This window comes from Taudactylus pleione, unplaced genomic scaffold (genome assembly GCF_031769625.1).
Source record: "Taudactylus pleione unplaced genomic scaffold, aTauple2 ptg000256l, whole genome shotgun sequence".
NCBI classification, from domain to species: Eukaryota; Metazoa; Chordata; class Amphibia; order Anura; family Myobatrachidae; genus Taudactylus; species Taudactylus pleione.
Window position 1 is genome coordinate 1,209,628 of NW_028284658.1, and position 22,280 is coordinate 1,231,907.

The following is a 22,280-nucleotide window of genomic DNA, read 5'->3' on the forward strand; positions in this document are numbered from 1 at the left end:
TGCCCACTGTAGCATAGACTTGATTGAAGGATTTCTTTTGTTTTGTAGTTTAAACCCTCCTTAATATAACATTCCCTCCCCATATAGCAAATAGCAAGGGGGTGGGGGGTAACCCAAAACTAACAACCCCATTAAGAAGAAAGTAAATAATAGATACTGCACCAAATTTTCGAATATTAATAAATGAATGTTCAGAGCAATGTTCGCCAGGCTTGTTGAAACAAATTATCATTAGAGATGAGAAAATCTTTAACATTAATTTGATTGATATCTGGGAGCTATCTTCTCTATTGAAGGATTATACTACTCTCATTTTCACTGCACTGTGATGTGAACTACAGTAGGGCTCGGCTTCAGGGGCTATGGGGGTAGGGCCCTTAAATCCCTTAAATTAACTATTTCCTCTTCATTGAATTCAAAATGTAGCTAGCAATTCATTTATGTGACACCACCACACGTTTATACCATGTGTGCGTACATTTTAGGAGTGACCTGGATCAGATCTATTATGAACTGTGATCTGAAGAAGGCAAAGCAAAATCCCTGCCAAGAGAGCAGTCACTCCAACTCCCTACAATTTCCTAGTCCTTGTCTGTTCTTCACTTTGGTAACTTCCACTAATTTATACCCACAACAAGATTTTAGCTGAGCATCACTTTAGCTATTTATTACACTACCTTTTTCTCACACAAAGTTTCACTGGGATGCAGTCAATAGACCGGCAGACAAGATGCTGCTGGTCTATATCCCGACTGCACAAGCCTGGCATGGGACTTAAGATAGGCGTCGAAATACCAAAACCTATCTTAATCACGACACCGGAAGCCCGACCCCCGCAATCCCGGTCATCAATAGCCGGGTAAGTATACTTCTTAACCCGGGGATGGGGGGGGGGTTAGGTTTAGGCACCCCAGGGAGGGTTAGGGTTAAGCTAGGGAAAAGGGGTGTTAGGGTTAGGTGCCACTGGGGGGAGGTTAGGGATAGGCACCCTCGCCCAGGACGGTTAAGTTTATGGTGTGGGCAGGGGGTTTAGGGTTAGGCACCCCCGGGGGGACTCAGAGTTAGGCACTACCCTGGGAGTTTTGGGTTTGGCAACACTAATAGAGGGTTAGTGTTGGGGGGGAGGGGAAGGTTACAATACTTACCAGCCCCAGTCGGATCTCCTACGTTGGGCTTCTGCAGTCGGTATTTGAACCGGAGGCTAAACAGCCGCAGGATTTCAATATAGCATTGAACACGGATAGCAGTGAATGGGACCATAGTATATGCATATTTCTTTTTTTATTTGTATTATAATCATGACATTGTCAAACAAAAAATCTAACAAGAATATCTGCAACTTTTCACAGAAAATCTAAAATATACTGTCACAGAAAAATATAAAATATAATGTATCTTGCGATGCTGCAGGTGATGTAGAATAACTGTCAAGATGTAAAACAGATACTATTAATATTTATAATAATGAAATATCTGCCCAATCAGCTCCTAAAACCAGTCCAATGATTTTAAAGTCTGTTTTTAAAAATTCCATGTTATTATAACTATGAACAAGAACCAAATGATGATGTATAGATCAAATAATGATTATCATTAGAATTACAATAATAGTTTGGTAGTATGGATCACCTTATTTTGTTATTATTACAATGTTTCGTCATAAACATTACAGTAATGTCACATGCAGTCTGCTTCTCCCTGATTCCACACCCGGAATAGAAGAAGAACCAGATCAGTCACTATAATAATAACCTTTTATTAGCCAGGTATCCATGATCTGTACAAATAGGAAGCAGCAGTTGCTTATTGTTTGCTGACACTGGAAACAGAAGCACTGGATCTTACATACAGGTATATCTCTATTGAAGATTAGATTGTATTTCTATCTAATGAGCTATAAATGAATGAGATTTTGATTCTGATTTTTTTAATGTTATACATATATATATGTATATATATATATATAAGGACAGTAGTCCGGCACTCCACAATTCAATACACACAATACCTGGGTGCCCTCCCGGGAACGTTCTTTTCCAAATGCACATACGATGTAAGGGCGACACTCTACAGCTCTCAAAAAATACTATAACACCATCAGGCAGATATCAACGTTTCAGGTGTGTTTATTTACACCTTTCGTCTTATCCTGAAGAAAGGTGTCAATAAACACACCTGAAACGTTAATATCTACCTGATGGTGTTATAGTATTTTTTGAAAGCTGTGGAGTGCCGCCCTTACATCGTATATATATATATATATATATATATATATATATATATATATGTATAGTTCACAGTAAGTACAAACTTGTTGCCATCTTTGCATTTCACCTTGAATAGACATCAATAGTCAATAGACATTAATATGTACCCCTCCATGTTCTCATCTATTACTCTTTATTGGGTTTTTCTATCATAGATAATTACAGAGAATAAAAGACGTTACTCAGCTGTTTCCATCAGCAATAAGGTAGACATGGTTTCTTCGGCTACTAAAGTCATATCGCCATGTTTTATGTTTGTGTTATTTAAAGTGGTAGTGATTATTTGTGTTGCATTTTTATCAACAGACCTTTACAAGCAATGCTGTGGGTTACCACCATTACCTCCATTCTTCTGAGTCTGTCTGGCATATGTTATTCAGACAATCCCGGTATGAAGATCCGGATCACAGAAAATGCCTTGGATAAAGGTGGGCAATTTCTAAAGTAACAATAATGTATAAATACTGTAGGGTATATTCTCAAATGCTGCTGCTGGTGATAACTAATCTATTTTGTTATATTTAAATTGTAGAGGCTAGAGATTATATAGGGAGCTACATGATACCTAGAGCACATTGACTTGTATGGAAACTTACAACTGTCAGTACCGTCACATTCTCTTATCATTTGTCAAAGCACTAGACAGCATATTTAATTAGTTTTTCTGCCCAATACATGTTATGGAGTCATTCGATTAATACACATTTTGATAAATTTTTTGTTTTGTAAACATTACTGTACTGTATAAGAGCGAACCTTTCCTTTGCCACGTCCTTATGTTCACCAGCATCAAAACCCTTTCTGTGTCCAACAAGTAAAAAATTACAATATTTGACATAGTTACCTCTGTAGCAGAGGTCACGTCAGGACCCACTTGCCCCATCTTACATAGATGACGGCGGAGTTGAATCACTACACCAGCTGTGTCTAGTTCTATGCTCAGGACCCATGTCAGTATCTTACACTAATCATATGGGAGTGAAGAAATTGGTTTACAGTATGGAAGCAGGCAGGTATCATTTTGCACATGGGTTTGTGGGCTAAGATGGGGCATTTGTACAGGCCATTTGGGGAAGTAGAGCAAATTGGAACATTCCTTTCTCATTTAGGTATATAGTTAGAAAAGTAGGCACATTCATGTAGCTTATTCTATATTTGAGGTCCCCACTTTCCAAGGATTTCCAGCCCTGGGTTGACCAGATTTAGGCTGGTTGATGGTATGGCAGAGGGACCTCACACTGTGTGTCTTCCTGCTATAGCATCTGCCCCCTGGCTGGTTCAGGCTGATGCTGGTTATTGAAGAATAGAGGGAACCCAACACCACTTTTTCCCTCTATTTTCAAAAAACCAGACCAGGCTCAAATGTCCAGGGCTAAATATTGATTTTGGGGGAACCCTAACCTGAATACGCCATGTGGTGCGAGATGCTTGACGCGAGTAAGCCGCCAGTTCCTGTGCAACTCTGCTAGTGACGGGGATCTATTTAGCATCTTTTCATCTGAAAATGCATCTTAGTTGAAATGCAATGCAGTAGGATGCACCAGGATACTTTGCTGATTCATTTCATATGCGACAATTGGCGCAACTAAGGGGCCTATTCATCATAACTTAGCTTTCTCTGGAGGTAATTAGGTTTAGAACTCGCATGGAGTTCTGCCTAATTACTGGAGGAATTTATCATTCCTCCTCCCTATAACTAGCTATTCCGAAAAGCTGTCATTTTTGCGATGACAGCTTTTCAGGAAAAAGATAGTTATCCCTCTCTACACTAACTTATCGCAGCTGGAAGCAGTGCTACACATGCCCTGTTACATCTGTAAAACCAGCGCATGCGCAGCACTGCCTACAGATCTGGTAAGTTTGTGTCCACCCCCCGCTCACCTCCCCCCCCGCCCAGCACTTACCTGCCCGCGCAGCAGCCTCCGGTTCCGTCTCCTATGCTGTCATGTGGTCTCCCAACAGTGCACACAGTACTGTTTAGAATAAAAAAAAATGTTTTTTTTTTTTTTTAAACTTTATTGTGTTCTGCTGGGAGAACAAATGACAGCATAGCAGACGGAGCCAGAGGAGAGACCAGAGCACCGGAGGAGACGCCGGGGGACCTGCACATGCTGGCACAGGTAAGTGTTACCTGCTATTCGCCACCTCACAGTGGCGAATAGTAACTCCATCAAATTCCGAAAATACATAATTTTCGGAATTTGATGAATACCATAATTTCCATATCCCCTTACTAATCTATGGGGAGTGTGGAAATTAACGCAGGGGGACTTAGCAACGAGATATCAGTGATATCTCCTGTGTTAAGTCTCTTCATGAATACTAAAATAACGTTATTTAAGGAAAATGTCCTTAAAAACTTTATTTTAGTGTTGATGAATAGGCCTCTGAGTCTGGAAACAAAGCACAAAGGAACTTGGCATGGAAAAAAGTCACGGCCACTGCATGTTAGTACTTCATATACAGATTCAGAGAATCAGTTGCACACAGATATACAAGTGTCACATATCAAATTAATTAGCACAGTCTCCTGGTGCTTCATTGTTGCATCACATTGCGACTTAGACACATTTGTGTGGGAAAAAAGACACCCAGCGCTAGCAGAATCATATGGGATCTGGCACGCCAAGTGGGACTGTTTGGCACGACTGCAGCAAGAATGTAGGAGGACACATCTACATGAGCAGCATCTAAACTAGTGGATGTTGATAATATATTATATTTTCTACTAGTATTTTCATTTTAGGTTAATAGTTCATGGTTAATGAAAACATTCTATAGAGTCATATCGTTTATTAAACTGCTATCCTGTCTGCCAAAGCTGTACCACTATGTTTCATAGATATGCTATATTCTTTTAATCTGCCATGTGTTTGTTGCACTGCTCTGTTGTTTAGTTTACTTGACAATTATTAATAATTAATAATCAGAGATGTATCTAGGGATCCAAAGTAAGGGACTTCCCCCCAGTGTCACTCCAGGCCCACCCTTTTTCACTCTAGGCCTCCCCTGTGTCACTCCAGGCCCATCCTTTTTCATTCTAGGCTTCCTCTGTGCCATCCAGGCCCCTTGTGTCACTCTCGGCTCCCGCTGTGTTACTCTAGGGTCCCCCTGTGTCAGTCTAGGCCCACCCTGTGTGATTCCAGGCACACCCTGTGACACTCCAGGCCCCCGTATCTCTCTAGTCTCTCCCTGTGTCACTCCAGCCACCACCCTCCCCTGTGTCTCTCTAGACCCCACCCCCTGTGTCTCTCCAGGCCTCTTATGTGTCTCTCCAGACCCCAGTGTCTTTGTTTAGGCCTCCCCTGTATCACCCGCTGTGTCTCTCCAGGCTCCCTTGTGTCACTTTAGGCTCCCCTGTATCACTCCAGGCCTGCCTGTGTCACTCCCGGCCCCCATGTCACCCCTCTGTTTATCTCCAGGCCTCTTTTGTGTCACTCCAGGCCTCCCTCTGTCTCTCCAGGCTCCCCATGTATATATCCAGGTCCTCCTGTATATATCCAGGGTCCCCCTGTGTCTTTTTACTCAAGATTGTTTAATGGTGATCCCGCACCGGACTGAAATGTTATGATATATCTTAAACCAACTTATTCTCCAAATATAAATGATTTATTCTGAATATACATAGTGGTTGACAGTGCTCCCTAGGAAAATGCAAGTAAATACACACAACTATACAAAATTTAGCAAGAGGCTAAATAGAAGAAATTCCTTTTATGGGGCACTCATAGTCTATAGTTTATAATGCATTAAGGTGTAAAGGTAATCTGTATTTAAAATGTAACCTCTATTAGTTCCATTTAAAATATTGGGGTTAAATATCCAGATTCAAATTGGTAAAAAAGATGACGAGTCTGCCCCAGAACAAAAACAAAAAACATATTCCAAACTAGAATGTTATAACGGCGAATATAGTATCTAACCACCTAGGAGCACAAAGAAGTACTGTAATGTAGGATAAATCCTTTCTTATGCATCAATTACACAATAATGTGTTCCTCCATACATTCATCTATTAATCCCTCTGGCTCTTGCCAGGTCCTCCTCATATTTCTCTGGGGTCTCCTGTGTCACTCCAGCCCTTAGATCCTGCCGATCAGCTCAGTCACTTACCTTATTTTTTTCTGGCTGCTGCTCCTATTCATATCGGGTCTCAGGTCCTCTGCTTCTCAGCGGTTGCAGCGAGGTGTGATGTCATGACACAGGCACTGCACCACAATAACAAATATTGTACTGGCCGCCTGTGCCGTATGGGGGCCCGTGAATCCGTCCGGTAAGGAAGGCATGACTCCCTTGGTCATGGGTAGCAACGCCGGGCAGCGCCCCAACTCAGTCGGCGCCCCTTGCGAGTGCCATCCTGGCCAACGGTTAGATATGCAATTTTTTTGTACTAGCTTTTACTGTGGCTTATATCACCTGTATTGGCCTGAGGCCTGTGATATCTAATTTGCTGGTTGGAGAAATGTGTTGGTAATTTATATATTTTTTTCTACTAGGCTTTAGTTTTTAGGCTGTTAGTTCTTGATTAATGAAATGTAAAACATTTTATAGGATTGTATAGTTTATTAAACTGCCATCCTATCTGCCAATATGTTCAGATGTGCTACTGGTCATTATTTTAGACTACCATGTGTTTGTGCCACTGCTCTGTCGTTTAGTTTAGCCAGCCAGCTTGCTTTGGCCAATAATGGTGAAAACAATATTGTGAGCTGTTAGGTGGTCATAACTAACTGAAAATAAATGTGATTGATGTTTATAATACTGTATGAAAAAAAACAGATCCAAATTACATGATTTTAGCGTTTTCTTTAATCAAATTTTAAACCAAAACACAACAAAGATTTAGAACCAAAACCAAAACATGGGGATCTGTGCACATCTCTATTTAAAAGAGATCAAGTTGGAAAGAGGACACTAATACAGTATAGGGACGTTCCCTACTTTGTAACAGAGCAAATAGTCTTTTTCTCTCAGCAACTATTTTTCAACACTTGTTGACAGAAATCGAGTCTCATCCAGTGGCGGATTTTACCTAGTATCATCCACTGGCGGATTTTACCTAGGCTTTACCTACCTAGGCTGCAGCCCCCCCCAGTAAAATCCGCCACCTCAGTGAGCCAGTTGCAGTCCGTGGCTTCCCATTGGAAGCGCTACCTGACAGTCACTTAAACAACAGGCAGTCTCAGGGGGAGGTGTCTCTTCTCCCTGGGACTGCCAGTCCAGGCTGCTATTAGCAGAGAGCGGCTTCCAGTAGGACGATGCAGACCTTTGCAAGCCGATGATATGCACATGCGTGCTGGTCGCGGCACCTGTCAGATTGATTGCGCAGACCCCGGGACCCGAATAGTAGCCGGTGAGTGTAATTTTCTGTACCCTCTCCCTCTTGGCAGCACAGCACCCCTCATCTAAGAGGCTAGCAGCTGCCGCTGGTCTCATCCTATTTTTTTTTTAATACAAAATGTGTTCTACAATTGTGCAGTGAGAAAATTATGTCAGCAAGGCAGTGGGAAATCTGAATACTGAGGTCATCTTAGCAATTCTAGTGATCTTATACTGTGTTATATCTACAATAAAGTATATTTTTTCCAAAAATATATCACAAGCCTAAATAACAAGTTTCTACTTGAAAATATACCTGTGATGTGAGTTGAGATTGTGGGAGCTTTTAGAATGTACAGAAAGAGCTAATATAGTAAACATTTAATAAACATGTACAAAAAATATAGAAAAACATGAATTTAAAAAGTTAAAAAAGCAACACAAAGCTGATTATGACTCACGTATGCCAAAGCTGCAATTGAGAGAACATATAGAGTCAGAGATTATGTTTAAATCACAACTCTGCAACCTATTCAGAGTTGCATGTGCAAGTTTTCAGCTGGGACTTCCTCTCCTTGGCAGTGACTCCTTCCCAGTGTCATGCATGGGTGGCATTAGACTGGATTGCTCACAGAGGCGTAGCTTCACTGTGAGTAAAGAAATTGTGACACACAATGAAAATAGGAGGTTGAAATTATCGTCCCTATAGTGAAATGAATTATATATATATATATATATATATATAGTTTTTTTGTTTTCATTTTATCACTCATAAATAGATGTGCAGGCTTCCCCTTCCCCAATTGTTCATGAATCATTATTTATCTGTGTAAAATGAGGGTAGTGTGGAGTGTAATGTGACTTCTTAAATACTTTTCTTGCCGTTTTCATGTTTTTGAATAAAACGTTGTGTTATTCACATTTGCGACCAATTGTATTCAGTAATCATTATCAACTTTACACTTACAATAGGGCCAGAGCACAGGTAACTCAGACACCTCCAGGAGGCTGCGACTGAGACTTCAGCAGCCATTTCAGCCATACAATGATACTACATGCCCACACCATGCCCTTACTGTACTTTTATTGTTGCGACTGCACGCCCACTGCCTGTGACTGCACGCTCACTTACCATCCCACTTCACAGCCTAGTCGTACACAACTGCAAGTTAGACCCGAGACTGACTTGAGACTTGGAGAAGATGTGGAAAGTGAAAAGATGCACATGCGCAGTAAACAAAAACCTGATCTTACACTTGTGACTGACTCTGAATAAGACTCAGTAGTTGTAAATTAGCACTTTGTAGAATTTAAAGGCCTGAATAAAACAGGAACAACAACAGTCAATTTATTCTGTTGTTGTGTAGTTATGGTAGGGCTGGGAAACTACAAATGAAGCCAATATTTTGTATATTATATTTAAAATGTTGGTATTCCTATACAAAATAAATGAAGGATTACATATTTGGGTGTAAACTAATTATATCAAATTACCTAAGGCAAGAATCACAGAAACGTGCATTCTTTACTTTTTACTCTATATTTCCTTCCACAATTAACATAAGTTACAAGGATATTTTTATATGTTGCCAAAAGAAAGCTCCTTTTCCCCCTTCCTCCAAAAATGTTATTACTGACTAAAGCTGTGGGAATGAGTGAAAAGTCTGTTCATGAAGGAGACACATTTTAGGTGTATGCCCTCAGCTTGTTGTTGCACCTTATAAACTCTCATCCGATCACCATGCACAGTCATACACCATCCCCCAAATAAGACACAGACACCACAGCTTGCCGTAAAAGAGGGTCAACTATTTATTATATATAGGCCCGTATTCAATTTGGAGCGAAAAGCCGTTTTAGCGTCTTTTTGGCGAAAACTTTTCGCAGATGACGTCATTTTCGCCTGTTTGGGTTTTACTCTGTATTCAATTTGAAAGACTTTCCGCCTAGGCGGAAAATCAATGCAATGTACTAGGCGGAAACGTTTCGCCTATGAATAGCAGGCGGACAAAAGTGCAGAAATGGGATTTTGGGGTGCAACGTTGTGGGAACCCCCTGCAGCCTTCAGACAGTCCCCCAAAGGTAAACTGTGTAAAAAATAAAAAATAAAAAACAGTAAAGGACACCCCAAGAAATGACTTTGAAAAAGGGGGCAAAAAAAAGTTGGGGTTAAAAACTAGTGAACTTAACTCTGGGGGGGTCCCCAAGTATGCCCCAAGTGTTTTTTGATTGCAGGTATTTGCGGCAGGTGGATTTTTCATGATTTTTTCAACTACACTTTAGCAACTTTTAAATATACTGACCCCCATTTTCAAGTACCCCAAATTTGCTGGGATAACTTATTTTCAGGAAAAAATACTCAAGAATACTATTCTGCATCACGTATAGAAAAACGCTATTTAGCAGCTATTGAGCCGGTTTAAAAACACCAAATACCTTCAGCAAGCCAAATCGGGACCATAGTGAACCACCATGTCAGAGCATCTTTTGGGGGGTGTCAGGCTGATTTCACCAATTCTGACATTACTTTCCGCCTGTTCAAGTTTCGCCTGGTCCCGATTTTTTAAATAGGGCACCTAGCTAACTGCTAAAGCCTATTTGGTAACTCAAATAAATTCCCAAACCTGCGGGAATGGGGAAAAATGTGTGAGCAGGGGAGTATCCCATCCTGACCTGAGGCAAAAACACAAAACTTCCACCGGTTGGCTAAAGCCTAAGTTAAGACCAGTGATAAAACAAAAATTCCTCAAGACCATCAGGGCTCAGTACGAACACCACCTTCGGACCACTCATGTGTCTGAGATCTGCCATTGAAAACAGGGAATTGCATTTATACCAAGGTACCAGTGCGAAACCCTGCGGGTCAGAAACTGGACACCGAACCAAGAAGAACGTGCAACATCCCACAACCCCCAAAACAAAGTCACCATGCAAAGATGCGCACCCCATTAAAGAACAGAAAAAACACCAAAGCCACTGCAAAAACCACCAAAATTTGCCTGCTAAGGCGCCTTTCCACATATCTCGTCTATACAAAGGTGAGCCCTGAAATGGTGCACACTGCCCCCTCGGTCCCGACCGCATCGAAACACGCAAAGAATAGGCAATGGTACTACTACCACCAGCCCACCCTTGAAATAATGCTCAAGGAAAGAACTACAAAGGTCAAAGATAACGAAAAAACACACTCTTACCTCTTGTACAATACCATGGGCAGAAGGAACCGACTCCACGGCTCCCAAGAAATCAAAAGGGCCCTATACATCCCTGGGCCCAGGGACCGATGAGCTATAGCCTCCAGTCCGGATGGATCACCTGCCAGACATAATGGGGCATAACTCACCAGCAAGGTTAGCATTAGGGACAAGTCTCCTAAACCTTACCTGATCACCCCGAGACAATGCATCAGCAACTCCGTTCTCCACACCAGGAACATGACGAACACAAAAAGAAATATTAAATTGCAGACAGCGCAAAATAATTTGTGCAATAACTCTTATGGCAAACAGAGACTCAGCCCTCTGCCGATTAATCGCCTGAACCACCCCCTAGTTATTGCACCAAAAGATTATATTGCAATCCCGCCGTCTATTCCCCCAAAGCTCCAGCGCCACCATAATCGGAAATAACTCCAATAGTAAAATGTTCTTGGTGAGACCTTCTCACACCCAATCCTCAGGCCAAAGTGCAGCGCACCGGCATCCCTTCAAAAATGCTCCAAAACCGGTCGCCCCAGCCAGCCGCATCTAGAAACAACTGCAGCACCACATTAGAGGCAGGAGGAGCAGGCCAAATACGCACCCAATTAAAATGCTGGCGAAAACCATCCCAAACCAATAAATCCCTCCTAATTTCCCCGACAGCCACTAAAAATGGGGAGGGCTTTGCGCTCTCCTTGTCAGACGCTCCAATTTGGTACAGAAAACCGACCCATGGGAACCACCCTGCAAGCAAACAAACAAACCCAACAATTATTGAGCCTGCCTAAGCGTCAACTTGCCTACCGCTAGAGCCAATATGATGACGTTGTGCAGACGCTGAAGCTTATCTGCAGGCCAGTGACATAAACCCCCCATAGTGTCAATCTCAAGGCCCAGATACGACAACCCAGTAGTGGGACCCTCTGTCTTTTCCCCAGCTATGGGCACCCCAAAAGATTAAAACAATGCCACCGTATCCCGCAAACAACAAAGCACACCGCTCAGAATCGCGTGGACCTACCACGAGGAAATCATCCAGGTAGTGCGCGATTCCCGTTTCCCCAGAACCCGTAGGTACTGAATTTTTCAAAGTATGCACAAAATATTGAACATACCATAAGTAAGCACCTATCAAAATAAAGCCCGTCCCCTAGCCGAAATCCCATGACCCTAAAAACGGATGGATGAAAGGGCATCAATCGAAAGGCCGATTCAATATCCACCTTACACATCAACGCCACCTTGCCAAAAGAATGAACCATATTAAGTGCCTGATCAAAAGACTGTTAAGCCACTCGACATAATTCCTCCGGAATGGCATCTTTAACCGACTGCCCTTTCGGGTACGAAAGGTGTTGAATAAATCGGAAATTACCCACCGCCTTCTTGGGGACAACCCCAACTGGAGAAAGCACAAAATCAAAAAACAGGGGCTCGGGGAAGGGCCCCACAATTTGCCCCAACTCAATTTCCTTGTTAACTTTGGAAATGCTAGATATCCATTAAGGAAAATAGTGCAACACCTTAAGATAAAAGGAATGCTTAGCATTTGGCTATTTGTTACTTTTGGGACGTGTGGACATCGCTCGTTGCCACCATTGGCTCTGGTACCCAGTCCGGACCTGTATCCAGTCTCCCTAGTTCATGTTACATCTGAGGGATCCAAGGAGGACTCTGTAGACGCTGCCACACTACTACCAAAGTACTTTTATTACATGCTGTTTATTCACCTACATCTTGTAAGTGCGTTTTTTGTCATTAAAACATACCTTTTATCTTAAGGTGTTGCACTATTTTTATTTTCTTTCTCTCCTGTGTCTACCCACTATTTTGAATAAACTGCATATGTGGGAGATACATTTATCATTTTAGGATAAGGATATTCCTATTTATGAAACATTTGCATCGCAAGGTGGACTGATCCTATAAAGAAGAATAATCATTGGACAGTATCCTATGTGATTTGTTACATGTTTTGTCGCATGTTTTAATCGAAGGTGTTTTATGTTTACATGTGGAATCAGGTATCGAATACCAGGGAGGTGCTATCCGACCCCTGATGATGAATAGCCAGGTAACTTAAATATAGCGTTTCGGCATGGTTACCAGGCCATTTATCGTTTGATGAATAGGCCCCTATACCTCCAAACAACACACCTGACACTTGCTGTTACAGTATAAAAGGAGACAGCTGCAGCTGACCCTGGAAAAAAAACCTCATACATTCGAAAAAAATCTTTGACACCAGATTGTTGATTGTCTCTTACAGGTGTGAAATATTTAATGAACAAAATTATCTCACAGAACAAAGAATATCAGCTCCCAGATGTGATTGGAAGTACAACTGTAGAATCTGAGGTTATGAAGTATGAGTTTACACAGTGAGTAGACAGAGATGTCGTAAACATGCTTTAAATCATATTTGTTAAATCCTGCAGAGTCACAGAGCTGCTATAAATCTGTTATACTGGCTGGTAATAGCTCTGTTTCTTCTCCTCTAAAATCCTACAGCAGAGTCTGCACAAAAAACTAAACCCTATCAATATGTTCTGTTATTTGCTAACAGCACTACATTTGCTGGTCTCCTCCGGATTCCTATTGATTACTGTAGTGACCTCAACTTAAACTGCCTGATGCTAAATTGCCACTACAGTACATGAGTCTGCTAGCAGCTCGGTAACTTAAGCAAAGTAAAGAGTGGTGAAATTGATAAGTTCCCATACAAACCAATCAGCCTGTACCTATCATTTTATAGAATGTACTTGAGAAGTTCTAGCTAGAAGCTGATTGGTTGCTATGTGAATCTTTTGCACTCTTCACTGCTTGATACATTTCCTCCTAAATGAGAGTGCCACCAGGGAAAGGATTCTATATTGTACAGGTGTGGTTATAATGTTGACATGGTCATAATGTCGACACTGACCATGTTCACATTCTTTATGTATACACTGATGCAATGTCGACATGTTAAGAGTGTTGACATATCTTCCCTGATGGCCCAGCAGTGACTTACCTGGTCCTGAGGGCCAGATAAGTGGCCCAGCACAGCTTAATGGACCCCACGGTCATGTGACTATCACTTCCCAGTCAGAACTTCGACACTCCAGCATTTCGGTGAGAATTCCTTCCCTAACCCTATTACCTACCCCTATAACCCTCCCTTTAGTGGCTATCCCTAACCTCCCCCTCCTCCCTAACCCTACACCCCCTACAGCCTAACCCTAACCTCTTCCCCCAGCAGACTAACCCTAACCTCCTCTGCAGCCTAATCCTCCCGCCTGCAGCCTAACCCTAATGTCGACATTCTGACAATCATTTTGAGAACAATGTTATTTTAAATGTTGGTAGTTTACTTACTGATATAATTTGTGGATAAAAGTGACTATGTCCAATTTTTAAGTTCTAATAATTTATCTTTAACTCTAAATATCTCAGTTTCTTAAACGTCACATAAAACCTTCATCCACTCTACTTAAAAAATTGCCTACTGTACTAATAGGGGGCACCATCCAGTGTTTTTCATGCCCATCACAATGTCCCCAGAGAACCAGCCATTGACATGAAGGAGAAGCATCCAACAGTTTCTTGCCTATGAATATGAATCTGAAAGCAATGGCACATCACTGTCAGTGTTACACATTTGGCTATAATGTCACAGTCCAGTGCCACAGTGCTGTCCAGCCACCCATCACTTCCCACCTGCTAATATAATAAGCTGTGGGGGTTTGGGAGAAACATCCAATGGGAAAGGGTAGAAATATCTAATAAATACAAAGTCAAGTTATTACTGAACAATATATTTACTTTAGTCCTTTAAATATGTGTCTCATTTTTTAGGATACGGATGGTAAGTTTTTATTGTCCAACAATCTCTACAAAATGGGTGCCTGGGACGGGATTGCAGATATCAATGAAGGATGCTAGTGCTACAATCAATAGTACATGGAGCATAGAGAGCTGGCTGGTGTAAGTAGTGATTTTTCTGATGTTTGCAGTAATATTATTCATTGACTGAAGGCAAAATAAGATCATAGATTTGTATTTTAATTTCAGAGAGGACAGTGGATCAAGTGTGTTGACTTTAAGTGGGATATCTGTCTCCATGGTCCTGGGGGTTCATCAAGGTGATCCAGGCATGCCATCTATTTCCGTGCTTGACTGCCAGTCTGGTGTTCAAGGGATTGATGTCAAGCTTTTGAGCGAACTTAGGTAAATGTGAAGTAATATGGCTGTATTAGGTGATCATTAGTTGACCATTACAGTAACATAGTTTCTCTGGCCAGAATAGTACATCAGCCTGTTACTCCAAGCTATTTGTGACTAGATAAAAAGAAGAGATGCTCTGTGCTATATCACTATCCAATGAGTGTCTCAGGTCAAGGATGAGCACTTAATTCATTGAGCTGTATACATACAGACAGACACAGTTTGCATTTAATACTTTGCATGTATAATTTTATTTGCTATTTTGACAGCACAGTGCAAAGGTAGTAAAACTGTCCTCTTTATGGTCTAGGGGGGGCAGTGCCATAGCTACCGCTCCCGGCACCCAGTGCAGGCCATGCCCCCTCCTGTCACGTGGCGGGGCATGGTCTGCACCCGGCGCCGGGAGCGGGTGATTGCAACAATGCCTGGAGCATCTGGGCTGCTGTAAGGGCAGCGTTGCGACCATTTGGAGAGTCCTAAAGACGCTTCAGGTGGCACTGTTGCAGAGATTCTGGCCGCAGTGTGCCGTTACAGGCACCCTGCTAGCCAGATGCTAGAGTTGTGGGTGAGCGGCGGTGCCGCCCACAGAGTGCTGCACTCTGTGCGGCCGCACCACTCGCACACCCCTAGTTACGGCCCTGGAAGGGGGTGCCAAACCTTCTAAAGAGACAGAGAAAGCGAAGTTGCCTATAACAGCCAATCAGAGTTTGTCTATCATTTCTCTAACATAGGCCCTGATTCAGACCCACTCGCAAGCGGCTGTCCGCTCGCAAGTGGGTCGATGGTCTGCACTGAGCATGCGCACGACGGAGGGAGCTCCGTCGTGCGCATGCGCCAGACGCGACGAGCGAAGGAAAGTCCTTCGCTTGTTGTGTCTGATCAAAGGGGGCGTGCTGTCGATGTTGATTGACAGCACGCCCCCTTTGGTGGGCGTGCCGGGGGCGTGCCTCCCTGATGGGGGCGTTCCCACGGGAACGCCTCCCGTCAGAAGCCGGCCCACTGACATCACTAGTGATGTCAGTGGGAGTGATTTTTGCTCTGTTAGAGCCAAAATCACTCCGGGGCTTGCGGTTGAAAACCTCAACCGCAGGCTCCGGCTCGCAGTTTCGATGGTCGCGATGGTCACGACCATCGCGGCCATCAAACTGCACGCTCGTATAGGCTGTGGGTGGTGACCCACAGCTATACGAGCGTCCAGGAGGACGCTCCATTTTTATGGAGGGCGGCCCTCATTCAGAGCGTGCGCTCTGCTCAGAGCGTACGGCTCTGAATGAGGGCCATAGTCTATAAAATTACAGTTAGAAGCTGTGCGTTTGCTACAGTACTTTGGATCAAGGCACTCTGGGCCTGATTCAGACGCTGAGTGCCCACAAGCGTGTCGATGTTGGGCAAGTGCGCATGTGCACGATGGAGGCTGCTCCATCGTGCGTATGCGCGAGACCTGGATAGCGACGGTCAAGCCATCGCTCCGGGTCTCGCACCAAAGGGGGGCGTGCTGTCTATGGTGAGTGACAGCACGCCCCCTTTGGTGGGCGTGCCGGGGGCGTGGCTGCCAAGACGGAGGCGTTCCCATGGGAATGCCTACCGTCTGGGTCCGGCCCCACTGACATCACTAGTGATGTCAGTGGGAGTGCTTTTGGGTCTGATAGATCCAAATGCACTCCAGGGCTTGCGGCCAACGAGACCCTACCGCAAGGGTCTCGTCGCAAGCCCGATGGTCTTGACCATCGCGACCATCATCATGGACGCTCGCATAAGCTGTGGGTGGTAACCCACAGCTATGCGAGCGGTCAAAAGGGCGCACTATTAAAAAAGTAAAAACGCCCTGATTCAGAGCGGGCCCTCTGTACCAAATATACTGATATCTGTTTAGACTTGTACCCATATTCAACTGTGGGATGGCTAAGTTCATCTATAGTTATTGTACCAGGGTAACTGGAATAGAAGTCAGTGAATCTTACTTTGGTATATGTATCCTGTACCATACTGCACTTGGTGGGCTGATCGGGGTATTGTTATGAAAAAGGGGCTGGCTATTTAAATTGAGCGCTCGCTCTTTGCGGTCTGTTGACGCCTCTATGTCTGAGCGAGCGTCCGAAACATGCGCTCGCTAGTTTGTAAAGACGCCCCTTGGCCGCTCGCATCATACGTCATCTCCACTATTTATTAGATTAATCGAGTACATCGAAAGGCGTCTGAACTGCTCGCAGTGCTTGTGGTAGCATTTTCCTACCGCAATCATGCGAGCAGTTCAGGCTAAAAGACAACCAAGTGACGTGGTCGATGACGCTGCTTTGTTAATTATGTACACCCTTAAAACGCCTGTTTTGACCGTTTGGCACGCCTGCGTTCGGATCTCCACTCCCCGTTTTCAAGCACTTTCCCCTGTTACCACCCACAAACGCCTCATCCTGTCACTCAAATTAGCAGGCATTCGCTATTTTGCGAGCACACGATTTCCGACCGCACTGACTGGTTGGCGCATGCGCATTACAACCCATACGCATGCGCAGATGTGCGAACATCGCTCGGAGCGATCGAGCAGCCGCTTACGAGCGGCTCTGAATCAGGCCCAGTGTCCGGCCACACTCCTAGACAGCATGGGTAACTCGCTTTCAGGAGGCGGAGCACCATGTAAAGAGTACCACAGTATCTCCGGCATAGTATTTCCACACCCTCAGATATTTGGCACACCCACTAGTACTGGGACATGATAGCTCTCGTTGATGGTTACTTAGCACTAGATGGATAAAGAGGAGCAGGAAGGCAATGTTACATAGTAACAAAAGTGCTTATTGTTGTAAAACAACTGTATATAAAACAAAATAGAACCTAATAAAAGTACCTCTAAATCACTGATCTAAATAATGTTAAAGTGATAAACAATACTGTTGAATATTTTGCTAGTACTCTATCAGCTTTTTCAGGAGCTAATATTTACTTTCTCTTTTCTTAAGTTATATCTATGATAATATCAATGAACCTATCCAGAATTTGGTTCGAACAAATATTAACCAACAGGTAAGACCTGGAAATAATGATGTAGTATTCATAGAGTCCAAAAGTGCTATCATCTTCTAATTATATTTAGTCTCCCTTTGTCTCCAATGGAAATGTAGAATGAGATACTTAGGATAATGTCTGATTTTTCTGTAAAGGAGAAGCAGTATGAGTATTTTGGAATATTAAGAAAACTTTTTTTATTAAATATTATATGTATCTTTGGATACAAGGTAAAGCAATCTCTTCTTGTTTTCAGTTAGCTCTATTTATTTGACTGTCTGTCTGTTTAGCTATCTGTGTCTGTTTATCTGTCTGTCTATCTACAGTATTTATCCGTGTCTGTTTATCTGTCTGTCTATCTGTGTCTGTCTATCTATCTATTGCTGGGCATACACTATACATCTGACCAATCTGGCTGGTTGGAATGAAAATCCGGTAATGTATGAGAGCAAATGACAATCAACTATTTGCTCTCAAATACTGGAAAACACAAAAATAGTCGTTCAGACAAATTGGTTAATTAAAACACACAAATTTAACCAATTCGAACAACTGTTTTTGTCTGTTTTCCAGTGTTTAAGACCATATGATCGACTGTCATTTGCTCCATACATTACCAGGTTTTCATTCCAACCAGCCAGATTGGACAGATATCTGACAGATAATTGTATAGTGTATGCCCAGCATATCCGTGTCTGTTTATCTGTCTGTCTATCTATCTGTGTCTGTTTATCAGTCTGTCTGTCTGTCTATCCGTGTCTGTTTATCTGTCTGTCTGTCTTTCAAAATATGGAGCATATTTAATGCTGGGCATACACTATACAATTTTCTGTCAGATATCTGTCCAATCTGGCTGGTTGGAATGAAAACCTGGTAATGTATGGGAGCAAATGACAGTCAATCATATGGTCTTAAACACTGGAAAACGGACAAAAAACAATTGTTCAAATTGGTTAAATTTGTGTGTTTTAACCAATTTGTCTTAACTACCACTTTTGTCTGTTTTCCAGTGTTTGTGATCAAATGGTCGATTATCATTTGCTCCCATACATTACCAGGTTTTCATTCCAACCAGCCACATTGGACAGATAATTGTATAGTGTATGCCCAGCATAAGTTAGGCAGTGGGAGATCTAGTGACTCGTGAAGTGTGTGGTGGTCCTAAATTGTATTAGGTTTGACACCGGTGACAATTTTATTGTTTCGTAATGGAAGCAGTCCCAAAATCTTTAATAAAGGTATAATTTGGACAAATATAGAATATTGCACTTGCCATTATATTTTTCACAAATAACCAATTATAACTTGCATGTACAAAGCTATATTTTATTTGTCCAAGCAAGACTTTTTTTCGTGAAAGGACTTCTGTACTTTAAAACCAATTTCCGCAGAGGTCTTCTTCATCCCAAAATATAATCCAACACTTCAAGTAAGAATGAGGAAAGACATTTAGTATATTTTAGACATAGTGCCTTAAATGACAGTTATGGATGGCCATCAGAGGGTTAACCACATTGGCGCTTAGCATCGTTGGTATGAAGCCATCTATGGTTGATGGTTATCGCTAATGACGGTTTAAATATTTATCCAGAAAACCCTGAAGCTGAATTATTCCCTGGGCTAACAGACATCATCCAACACTGACTATATACTGTAGCTACTGGCTGCTTATCCATACCAATGTGTTCGATATATGGCATAAAGTATGTACCCTTAGTAGTATCTCAGGTAGACCTAATGGTTGTTTGATTAACTTAATAGTTAATTTAAACAATAATATGTATTCTAACATTTTCAAAACTGTGTGTGTGTTACGCATATTTACCTATATAGATGTTCGGGATATTTAGTAAAGATTTGTTTGTAATTTGTATTGACAAGTATATGGCCTAAGGCACTTTGCTATAAGTAGAGATCTTGTCTGTATTACAGCTATGTGAAACACTGAGAAATAAGGTGAAACAATGGGATCAGACCTTGAGCCATTTAAATTGTGAGTAATTTCAACATGATTTACACCTACTGTAAGGGCCTGATTCAGGGATGTGTGCTGAAGCACCTGTAGCAGTGTCTATTGGTGGCTGCCCATTTGTATCTTTATGAAAAATGCAGCTGCATGCTCCTTCCCTTGGGAAAAATCATGCAGCCAAAATGTGCAAGGACTGAGATGCCCACTTTGAGCTTCTGTACGCGTTGTTGTAATACTGATTGGTGCGTCCTTAGACACTGCCATTAGTCGCACCATCGAAACATGCACTATGGCAGGTGTAGTTTTTCCTTCTGTGTATGTCCTCCTATGTGTGTGGCTGTGCGTCTGTGTACGCAGCCAATTTTACTGGCACTCCCATACCACGCCCATTATAAGGAACATTTATGGGTGCATTTGTAGACACCGCCCACGAATGTCCACTAAATTTTCAATACAATTTTCCCAGCATGTGCTTGAAATAATCACTGCGACTCTGCATGGAGACAATCGGAACGCATGACTTATGGTGCATGCACATGGTCAGATTTTTCCTTCAGATATGAACGATAACGATTTAAAAATCATTCAGTCGTTCATATCTGAAGGAAAATCTGACATATCTGACATGCCTGAATGATGGACGATCAACAATGCGCGTTCCCGTTTGTCAGATAACAATATCTGACATCTGATGTGTTTGCAGTCAGACTTGGACGATTCCATTCATTTTAATGCAGTCAAAAATCGTTCAATCGTTCAAATCGTTCAAAACTTTGGTAAAATCGTTGAAATCGTTCAATCGTTCAACTGACAAATCTGACAAGTCTGACAAATCTGACCGTGTGTATGCTTCATTAGAGACGTTAATATCGGCATTGTGAGGAGAGGGCAGGGCCATGATGACGCAATCACACTGTCACGCCCCATGCCACGCCCCCTTTTGCCATGACACACCCCCCGCAGTGGAAGTCTGACAGCTCCCTCCCTCAAGGAGGGAGCTAAAAGTCGGTAAGTATGGTGTAGATGCAGTAAGTAGGATGAGAGATGAAAACACAGACATTTAAAACTGCACATGATTGCATGAAGTTCTATGCAGAGTGTAGATGCAGAAAGCAGGATGAGGGATGAAATCACAGGGTTGGGTATGATATCCCAGCTGTCGGGATGCCGCTGGTTGTAATACTGACAGCGGCATCCCGACAGCCTGAATACCGACACCCATAGGACGCTATGGTAAGTACTTTTCTAACCCTAACCCTAACCCACCCTCCCCGGTGCCTAACCCTAACCTCCCCCTCCCTGTGCCCTAAACCTAACACCCCCTCCCCGGTGCCTAAACCTAATCTCCCTCTCCCCGCACCCTAATCCTAACCCTCCCTCCTTGGTGCCTAACCCTAACCCTCCCCCTAGTACCTGACCCCACTAGCTAACGCTACCCTCCCCCTAACACCTTGATACTTACCTTCGGGATACCAACGGTCGGGATACTGATGCCGGGATCCCGACCTGTTGGGATTTCAGCACCTGTATTAAGACCGTCGGCATCCCGCACGCCGGGTTGCTGACTACATCCCAAATCACATACCTGAGTGATGAAATGATATAAACAGATGATTAGTCCAAGTCCATACCCATGCAGGATAACTGTTTGATTAACTGTTATGTTAGCACACTTTGTGATTTAACACTTCGTGCATTTAACCACAGCTGCCCCTAGACTGAATCTATATTTTATATTTTGTATGAGATACAACTGCTATTTACCTAGATTTAACAGAGCTCCCTTCGCTATATTGTTTGTCAGCCTTGGCTTAATGGCTGTCTTAGTTTATCCATTTTGGAATCAGATGTGTCCTTACTAGGAGCAGCTTTTAATTCAGGATTTTTATTACTAATTGTATTATTATTATTATTTATTATTATTCCTTCTTTATATTGCACCTGGTTAATTATCTATTTCAAAACCAACCTGGTTTTGACTTTTAAACGATTGTCCCTTTAAAACATTGGTCAGACTCGCTGGAAATCCATAGACTTACAATAGAGCATCATTTCAACCGATCAAAAAAAGATGCATTTATTGTAGTAATAGCTACTTACTTAGGGGCCTATTCATCAACACTAAAATAACGTTTTTAAGGACATTTTCCTTAAATAACGTTATTTTGGTATTCATGAACAGACTTAACACAGGAGATATCACAGATATCTCCTTGCTAAGTCCCCCTGCGTTAATTTCCACACTCCCCATACGAAACTTAACGCATCTGTAGACAGTGCTGCGCATGCGCTGGTTTTACAGATGTAACAGCGCAT

General features: G+C 42.6%; 1 protein-coding gene across 2 annotated transcripts in view; it reads left to right on the forward strand.

Moving 5' to 3' along the window:
• Positions 1 to 1,815: 1,815 nt before the first annotated feature.
• Positions 1,816 to 22,280, forward strand: part of LOC148514862 (BPI fold-containing family C protein-like) — a 44,858-nt gene continuing 24,393 nt past the window's right edge. Inside the window, exons 1-8 of one of the 2 annotated variants that reach the window (XM_088480776.1) lie at positions 1,818 to 1,851; positions 2,423 to 2,473; positions 2,574 to 2,695; positions 13,056 to 13,167; positions 14,624 to 14,752; positions 14,840 to 14,995; positions 17,950 to 18,013; positions 19,928 to 19,988. In XM_088480776.1, coding sequence (XP_088336902.1) covers positions 2,587 to 2,695; positions 13,056 to 13,167; positions 14,624 to 14,752; positions 14,840 to 14,995; positions 17,950 to 18,013; positions 19,928 to 19,988 — 631 coding nt within the window. In that variant the 5' untranslated portion in view covers positions 1,818 to 1,851; positions 2,423 to 2,473; positions 2,574 to 2,586. Of the gene's footprint in view, positions 1,852 to 2,422; positions 2,474 to 2,573; positions 2,696 to 13,055; positions 13,168 to 14,623; positions 14,753 to 14,839; positions 14,996 to 17,949; positions 18,014 to 19,927; positions 19,989 to 22,280 lie in introns of both variants that reach the window. The other variant, XM_088480777.1, reaches the window with a different exon arrangement.